Consider the following 9,596-nt stretch of genomic DNA (forward strand, 5'->3'; position numbering starts at 1 on the left):
AGACCACTCGAATCACCCATCACAGGGCGCATGCGCAAAAAGTTCCGTCGCCTGCCCCCCTGACTTGTTTTCCTCATTCTCTGAGTAAGTGAAGCAAAAAAATTAACAGAGACGAATATCCATGAGTCCCGAATCAGTGAAACACTCGCGAGTTTGTAACGACTCGTTCAATACTCGCACATCTCTACCGGACAGCCAGCCAGTCACACCTCAGGGTAATTCAGGGTGTATGAACACGAGCAATTATTTTTAAATGTATAATATACAAATATTTTTTATAATAATAATGTTACAAGATTCATTTTGCGCGTGGTTTCATAGTGCAACAAGAGTAAATAGTTCATTCAAGTACAGCGAAGCTCACACATTCAGGCTTTGACAACAAAACCCCACCCGGTTTTATGAAGGCCACGTCATTGGTTCGTCCGTATGTAGATCAGCGCTCTCTCCAATCGACGGCTCTCATTGGTCAGCAGTGACAACAATCCAATCGTCCCGCGCTCCCGCCCACATTTGCGGATCAAGTTTGAATGACGCGCAGCAGCCTTGCTCTGGAGGTGCCAGGAGCATTTGTGCTAATTACTCAAAGTGTGTGTCAAAGGGCGCGCTGATCCAGGATGGAGATGAAGAAAAGAATTCACCTAGAACTGCGGAATCGCACTCCGTCAGACGTAAGTTGACATCTAGATTAATGTGTATATCCTTCCTCTCACCCAAATGGGGGACAGCTTTCTTGTGCTGCCTCGGCGTGGTGGTGGTGGTGGTGGTTGAGGAGAGAGAGGGAGCCAAAGTTGGTCAAGTCTGAAGATGTGTCGGACGTCTGCTTACGTTGATGCGAACATGTTGACAGGTGACAGGTGCTGCCGGTGCCTAGGTCGTATGGGACTATTTACCGCGGCGCGCCACGTGAGAAGCCATATTAGTAACTTTTTTAAATCAGCAAACTAGCCCATATTGGTGCTGTCATTACTCCTCAAAGTGTCGCCTGTCCAGCACCACCACCGCCCTCCCGGGAGTCCTCTTTAGGTGCTTCTTGTAACGGTACGGAACATGTAACTTAGAAGCACTGGAAGCTCGACGCACTTAAGTACAACGGCAAACATATATCATATAACCTACCAGTTTTGTGTTCGTATTTGAAGCCATTTTTAATGAAAACACTGAAAAGCGACGCGCGTTGTTGTCATAATTTTCTACAACTAGGACACGCCGCCATTTTACTGCCGTGCAAAGGGACTTTGAAGCACTTGGAACGCCGCGTTTATTCGACATAAACGACGAAAGATGCTTAATACCTGGTTATAAATAGCGGCCTATCGATCCTATGTGCGTCTATTTGTTGTAGGGAAAAAAAGTAAAAGAAAGGTATACCAAACAGCAGTGTAATCGGCTTTAGCTGCCCCTCCTACTCACAAATGACCCCTCTTTGGCTCCGATTGCTCGGGCTAATGTTTCTCTGCGCTGTGCGTCGCTCACAAGCGTGTCTTTTATCGCTGTGGTAACTGTCTTTTCTTCTTACTAAGCATCTGTATGTGACATTTGCGTAATGTTAAATTTATCAATCTCGCGTCGAAACGAAATGATTGCAGTGAGCGGAGTAATGCTATGCGGGTCTATTTTTTGTAAATTCTGATTCTCAATGCTGATTGGTTGTCATGCTCAAGGACGGATCACTCATGTGAATATCCATCCGCTCAATATACAATAACATTTTGTCAGGTCATGTGATATTGCAAATAACTAGAATAGCTCCCAGTAGAGCAGTGGTTCTCAATTATTTTCTGTCATGCCCGCACTGGCGGACAGAAATATTTTCGCACCCACCCCCCCACCCGATTTGAAATACTATAGAGTAACTGATAATATGATATTTATTTATCTGTACTGTACAGACTGAACTGAAGGCAGCAAAATGCAACAAAAGCATGCAAGCATATTCAAATTCCATGCTGAGTACGAGCACTAATATTGAAAGCCCTCCCTGCCTCTCACGCCCAAGCGGGGGCTCATCCCATTATTTGAGAAGCACTGCAGTAGAGTAACCTGAGTGAAGTTGGGCCCCGCACCACATGCAAAACTCTGGTCAAATCGTCCCATTCGTTTGTGCAACTAAAATGACTGTTTCTGCTGTCATTATTATATTAAAGATATTCATATCTTTTGTTAAAGATTTACATTTTGGGCTATTATTACACTCAGCCCCCCCAACATGCTCAGAATGAAACCAAAATAGTCTCACTTTGTCTCTCATTGTTTGTGCAGTTTTGTGCAATAACAATTATTGATTGTGCTGTGTTAGTTTTTAGTTATTAACTAGAAAGGTCAACCTAAGTGCACCCAGCCCCCCTATTTGATTAAATCTTTAATAACTCAAGAAGTGTGACAGCACAAACGGTCATTTTAGCTGCACAACTTGACCTGACTTTTTCACCCTTTTTAGGTGAAAAAACTTGTGCTGGATAACTGTCGCTCCAATGACGGCAAGATTGAGGGCCTAACAGATGAATTTGAGGAGCTGGAATTACTGAGCACAATCCGTGTTGGACTGACCACAGTGGCACACTTGCCCAAACTTAAAAAACTCAAGAAGGTTGGTTTTTCTTTGGTTCTACGAATGCTGCGGTGATTCTGTGCATATTTTGATTGCTTATGTCATCTTCAGCTCGAACTCAGCGAAAACAAGATCTCAGGAGGCTTGGAAGTTTTGGCAGAGAAATGCCCCAACCTCACACATCTGAACCTCAGCGGCAACAAGATTAAAGACCTCAGCACCATTCAACCTTTGGTGAGGTGGAGCTTCAACATGACAGGAACATGACTCGTCCGCTAAATGCTCTGTTTCCATTAGAAATAGAATTTTCTATGCATCATGGTAGTGTACGCAGAGAACAATGCCATATTGATTACGACTGTGATTCCCAACCACTGTGTGTGAGATCATTCAGTGTGCAGTAAAGAATATACAACTAGCACACAAAATGTCTTCCTGTTAAGGTGAATGTTTGTTTACTGTACAAGTGAGCTCAGGGGAAGTTACGACAGGCCGTTAACGTCACAGGCAGGAGAAAAAAGGAGTGCTTGATTTGTTCACCCGCACAAAATGGGTAATCACGCCTCATTAAAAAATCATTGGTTATCTGAGCTATTTTCACTGTTATCGGATTTATCAGTATGATGTCATAATTCCCTCATATTGGTCCGATAATTATCATGCACCCCTAATAGGTAGTATGTTATACTATTTCTATAATTTGGGGGTACAATTAGGCCTGTCACCATAAAAAAATTTTGCTGGATGATAATTATCTTCCAAATTATAGTCGATAATCAGTATTACTGACAACATTTTTTAAGACCATTTTTTGTTGTTTTTAACAAACTCTCTTCAATGCAATAGTAATTTATTGACAGTCCCTAAAAAAGACACACATCAATTTATCGAGGCCGCAAAATTATCGACTTTGTTTCTTTAAATCGTTCGATTAATCGATTTATTGATTATCGTGGACAGGCCTAGGTACAATACAGCTTTTCCACTTCCAATACGATACTGATATTGCAGCCTTGAGTATTCGCCACAATCGGTCGATCGAACTTATTTTGTGGTGTGGCATGTTAGAAAAGGCTTGGATCACGCGGTATTACTCGAAGAACAATCAGTCAGCAACAGTAGGTATGAAAATTGAATACAATTGAATAAAATAAATGAGGAAAAAAATAAATTAGAAGACCCTCAATAATAACCTCCAATACATCCAATTAAAAACTCAAAAATATATTGCTAAGTTGAAAATAACCACTAGTTTAATATAAACAAAATCATATCCTACAATTTAATAGAATCATTAAAAAATAAATTACAAAACCCTGAAAACTAAACTCGCTAAATCCAATAAAACAAAGGATACTTTTAAAGTGCAAAATACCAAATCATGTTGATGATATTATCATTGTTTAATTTGCATAGTTGGCCATAATGCAAATCTCAGTGTTTGTGTGTGGACGGGTAAAAGGGAGCTTTTTGGTTTGTCATAAAAAATGTACGACATTATCTCATGTTTTTCATTCATTGGATATTGCGACGTCGAAAGGGGTTGCTGTTGGAGTACCCAGCATGCCTTGCGGGCATTTTGTGAATAACCGTTAAAGTGAGGTGTTTTGTTGTTAGCACATTTATTATTGTGCCGGCGAGACAGTTTTTTTTTCTGAACGAGAAATCTTGTCATGTTTTAATCTGGCGAGATCTTGTGACACCCCTAATATAGACAGTCCATAAGTTGCTTGTTGATTAAAGTTGTTTTTGTGACAGAAGGAACTGGGCGCCCTGAAAAGCCTGGACCTGTTCAACTGCGAAGTGACAAACCAGAGCGAGTACAGAGAAAGTGTTTTCAAGCTACTGCCACAGCTCACGTATTTGGATGGATACGACAAAAACGACAAAGAGGCACCGGATTCAGACTCCGAGCTTTACCCTGAAGGCTGGGAATATGATGAGGAAGATGAGGACGGTAAGTCTGTGCTCCCTTCTTACATGAACGCTAATGCTAATGATTGAAAAGTATCTGCACAGATGCACAATATCACAATATATATTTTTTTTTCAAACCGATACCGAAAATATTTTGCTCCTCAAGACCGATATGGTACAGATAAGCGATTAACTTTTTTATGTCTACTTTTTAAATTTAGATTTAACTGGAGTTTGTGCACAAGAAGGACTTGAACAAGTTAGGATTTGATCAACTGTACCTGATTGATTTGTCCGAATCAAATGTCAAGACATGACTACTGTACTACCACATCACTACTATCAGAACCAGAGTATACAGTAGAGCGGTGGCAGCCACCTGCTGTGGCCCAGCAAGGTGCACTGTATTCGGTCACACTCTCCGAGCAGCCGGTGTGACGCCACGGAGGTCTCTGGCAAACCTTTTGAACTTTTCAAATACCGCACCGCTGGCGTTTCAGGTGGCTGATAAGGTTTTTTTGTGTCCTCGATGGGGTTTTTTTCCCCCTCATCGCGGAGCATTTGGTACACCTAGCATGTGAAACGTCTTCCTCGGAAAGTGAATTTTTGTTTTAGGGGTGCACGATAATTATCGCGCCGATTTATGACATCATACCTATGAATCCGATAACATTAAAATATCTTTGATAATCGATTATTTTAAAAACAACAACAAAAAAATGCTCCAATGAGGGGAGATTACCGGTACTGTGCGGGTGAGCAAATCAAGTGCTCTTTTTTTCTCCTGCCTGTGACATGTTGTCGTGTTAACGGCCTGTCATAACTTCCCTTGAGTTCACTTTCCAAGGAAGACATTTTGTGTGCTAGTTGTACCAAATGCTCGGCGATGAGGGGTTCAAAACCCATTAAGCACACAAAAAACCTTATCAGCCACCTGAAACACCAGCGCTGCGGCATTTAAAAAGTTCAAAAGATTTGCCATAAACCTCTGTGGCGTCACACCGGCTGCACCCAAACACAGTGCACCTTGCTGGGCCACAGCAGGTGGCTCCTCATGCTCTATAGTCTGGTTCTTCTGATAGTAGTAATGTCATGATATTTGATTAGGACAACAACAACAGGCACAGTTGGTCAAATCCTAATTTGTTCCAGTCCTTCTTACCTCCAGGTGTGCACAAACTACAGTTAAATATGAATAATAAAGTTATTGCTCATCAGTAGCATATAGGTCTTTAGAAGCAGAGTTGTACGTATTGGTTTGGAAATGAAGGATAAATGATTGGTTATTGTAGCTATTTTGAATAGGGTATGCTCCGATCAGGATTTAATGCTGCCGATTCCGATCCTCCAGAACTGAAATCGTGTGACACCGATCACATGGATTAATTATGCATTTTTCAATTTATTTACAATGGTATTGGCTAATAATGTAGTGCTATCATTAATAGTGCGATTGGCCAGGGGTGTCGTATAAAGGGGAAAAGTCAGGACAATTCCAAGGTCCCTTGTCTGCCAGGGGGCCGAAAAATTACTAATTACTACTAAAATCAGTAATTATAAAGGGGGGCAACAAAAATTTTTTCATGGGAGCCAGAAGACCTGGCTGCAGCCATGCTACTGGCTATATGATATGATATGATAAAGGAAGCATAAAATCACCTTAATTTAGACAAAAACATATTTGACTTACTTTTTGAAGAGATTGATTAGACCACCCTTGTTCCTTCAGTTTATTGATCCATTTCCAATTGATCGCAGCACCGCTAATTTTTAATGTTATCGGATTTATTGGTATGATGTCATAAGTCCCTCATATCAGCCCGATAATTGTCATTTATACTCTCACTACGTTGGTGAAAACCATTGGTTTCACCCAGATTTAGATGAGGAGGACTATGATGAAGATGCTGCACCGGGAGATGAAGAGGAGGAAGAAGGCGAGGAAGAAGATGAGAATGAAGAGGAGGGCCTTAGTGGAGAGGTGAGACTTGAATGATGCATCATAGGAAATGTTTTATTGTTAAGCCTATTATTTGAAATAATGGACTTTTTGCAAGAACAGATTAAAAAGGGCAACGTGTACACATTGTTAGTACTTGACACGCATTATTTCCTGTGCGTATACAACCCGGCACACCCCCGCAAACAACTTCTCAGATTTTGGATCAACATTGACAATAAAAACGATCGTGGTAATGCATCGCTGAGTTCCAGCCCCAATAACATTCCCCTTCTCTCCTAAATTACCATCCTTTGCCGGCTGTCAAGTGTTGGAGATGAAATTCTCTGCAGCCTACTAAAGGTCAAAAGCACCACTTTACAAAATTAGTTAAGCCAATTTCACCTCCCCTTACGTGTTCGTTAATCTCCAGTTATGAGAAGGAAAGAAGACTCACACACTTATCTGTATTAGATTTACAAAATGTATTGAAAAATAAGTCGGACAGAATAATTTCACATTCTTCAAATATCCAGGCTAGCTGTCTCTCCTAATGTCCTCCTATGGCTTCCTGACCAGAAGGAGAGAGAGCCGCCCCAATCGCTAGTCCCCTTTTTGTAATTGCTTTCTTCAGACCGCTGGTGCCAGTGTCTCTCAAGATAAGGGTCTCACGGATTCTTTGACGAAGCTTGTGTGACACCAGCAGGTGATAGTCGGAGCTTTCGCTGACTTGTTGACACTTTTCTTGCACAAGCAGCACATACTTCGCACCGTCTGTCTCAAGGCCTACTGACTTGTTTTTATTCCCGTATCTGGCTACTGGTCCTGGCTGACCTTCGCTGATTGTACACTATGTGTGAGCTCTCACTATTTCTGTTTGACTTTTGACGTACTTAAACAGTTGTTCATCTACTCAGCAAATAGTGTAATAAAGCATTTTTTCTATAAACTACTTAATTAACTGATAAAACAATATTATCCTACAGAAGGAAGCCAACAAGCTAAATAGTCGACCACAGGCGTGGGTGCTCAGAGTTGACATCACCTGACCCCTGGGGTGTCCAAAGTGTTGCCCAGGGACCATTTGCAGTCTCTGGCTCTTTGGTTATGTAAAAATAAATAAAAAAATAACATGTAACCAAAAAATTGGTTCATTGGTTCCAGACCCGACTGCTATAAGTGAATTTCCGCAAAGTAGGATTCAATATTAATAAATGAAATATTTTCATAGTTGGAGCATGGAAACCGGGTTTGTGACTTTCTAAATAGTTTTTAACATTATTAGAGCCCCGTTGACATGAAATAACACCCCTATAGTCACCTTTACCTTCCTATTATTCTTTGTCCGCTATTCAAACACCTCCAACAAGGTTTTATGGTTTTATATCCATGCTGTGATCATGTGGTACATAACATGTAATACTTACAGTATTTTACCGTATTTTTGGTCATTTTAAGCATTAAGGTCATTTCCTTACTGGGTGCATTGATTTCACATGGTAACATAGAAAGGAACGCATAATAATGAAATTAATTCTTTTTTCCTGCAAAATTCTGTTTTTTTTCTTCCAAAATTCAGACGTTTCATGTAAAAGTCAGTCTTTTTTCAAAATTCTGTTGTTTTTCCATGCAAAATTCAGACTTTTTCATGAAAGTCAGTGTTTTTTTTGGGGGGGGGAATTGTGTGTGCAAAATTCTGATGTTTTGCATGTAAAAGTCAGTCTTTTTTTCTTGCAAAATTTTGACTTTTTCTTGTAAAATTCAGACTTTTCATGTAAGTCAGTCTTTTTTTTTCTAAATTCAGACATTTTTCATGAAAAATTCAGACATTTTTCATGTAAAAGTCGGTCTTTCTTTTCTTGTAAAATTGACTTTTTCTTGTAGAATTCAGTCTTTTTTCCTGTGTTTTGTGTTAACATTTTTGCATGTCAGGAATGGATTAATTGCATTTACATGATTTTTTTTTTTCTATGGGAAATTTTTTTTTGGTATGCGACGTTCCTTTAAGTAATGACTATGTATTAATCAGGAGGATGAGGAGGAGGAGCTCAATGACCGAGAGGTAGACGATGAGGAGGAGGACGAGGAAGAGGAGAAAGGTGAGTGGAGTCGACTGGACTGACGATGTGAAAGCAAGCGTGGCTTTTTGGCTTTTTGGCATCTTCACGTATTGTACTGTCATCCGGCAGAGGAAGAGCGGGGTCAGAAGAGAAAAAGGGAAGTGGATGAAGAAGGAGAGGATGACGACGACGACGACTGAGAGTCATTTGGAGGCTCGATCGGTTGCTTTGAACTTACGTATGTCCCAGTCTTTTTCCCAGTGTCTTTCCCTGCAGTAGAGAGCTTTGGTTCTTTGCACCTTTGTACACCTTTGATGCTCTTTACAGTCCACTTTCAACTGCGTCGCAGACACATTTTGTAAGATAAAACAAGGCGAGGATACACCTTTCCTTTTTAAAACCACATTTGTTTTGTACAATACCAGTTTGTGAATTGTGAAGACCTGTATTTTAATTTTAAAAAGTCAAAGCAAGGAAAAAATGCATGTCATGTAGTCGACTAAGTAGTGCAGTCCAGTAGCCATGACTGCTACGACTGGTAGCCCAGTAATCCCATCAAATCCACCTAAAAGGGATTTTTTTTTTTTTTTACATTTGCATTGGACTTTATTTATTTCAACTAAGTTACGTGTCTTCATATGCTGTCCTGATGTACAACTTGTGTATGAAATATGCCGAGTGTGGCACGCTTTTCAATGATCACACCCTTGATCAATCCTCAGCTTTGATAGTTCGGATATTGCGTGTTTCCTGTAAATAATGACCAAATCTATTTTTTTGTATCCTCTTGACGGCGGCAGACATTGAACATGTATAACTGATGTCAAACTATACAGTACATTGTAAAAAGATATGAATTATGTACTCACTACAGCATACCTGATCTGGAAGTGTGACATTTCTTGGATTTGGACCCGACTTTATATGCATATTCCCATCAAGAAAACTATCTCTGGCTTTGTCCATGTTCTTTTCTTGCTTGAGAAGGTCTGGAGGCTACATGAAGGTTACTACTGCAAATGTGTGCAGTGAAGTGTATTTGGATTTTTAATATTATACATACATTCATTGCTAAATTATCTCCTTTTCCCATCCCATTCACCTCAATAAAACCCTTTTTTTTAATATA

The 9,596-nt window shown here is 40.2% G+C and overlaps 1 protein-coding gene across 1 annotated transcript; it reads left to right on the plus strand.

The window, feature by feature from the left end:
- Positions 1 to 516: 516 nt before the first annotated feature.
- Positions 517 to 9,596, plus strand: anp32a (acidic (leucine-rich) nuclear phosphoprotein 32 family, member A). The gene is made up of 7 exons (XM_054769877.1): positions 517 to 671; positions 2,441 to 2,590; positions 2,663 to 2,785; positions 4,310 to 4,508; positions 6,346 to 6,449; positions 8,437 to 8,506; positions 8,597 to 9,596. Exons 1-7 carry the CDS (start codon positions 618 to 620, stop codon positions 8,665 to 8,667), a joined length of 771 nt encoding a protein of 256 aa, XP_054625852.1. The 5' UTR covers positions 517 to 617; the 3' UTR covers positions 8,668 to 9,596.

Source organism: Dunckerocampus dactyliophorus, chromosome 3, assembly GCF_027744805.1.
Source record: "Dunckerocampus dactyliophorus isolate RoL2022-P2 chromosome 3, RoL_Ddac_1.1, whole genome shotgun sequence".
Classification (NCBI taxonomy): domain Eukaryota; kingdom Metazoa; phylum Chordata; class Actinopteri; order Syngnathiformes; family Syngnathidae; genus Dunckerocampus; species Dunckerocampus dactyliophorus.

Excerpts from the sequence above, each read along its gene's own strand:
- anp32a (XM_054769877.1), top strand. The coding sequence starts at position 618 with ATGGAGATGAAGAAAAGAATTCACCTAGAACTGCGGAATCGCACTCCG. Across the intron at positions 672-2,440 it reads GGAATCGCACTCCGTCAGAC|GTGAAAAAACTTGTGCTGGA; the intron begins GTAAGTTGACAT and ends CACCCTTTTTAG. Across the intron at positions 2,591-2,662 it reads AACTTAAAAAACTCAAGAAG|CTCGAACTCAGCGAAAACAA; the intron begins GTTGGTTTTTCT and ends TGTCATCTTCAG.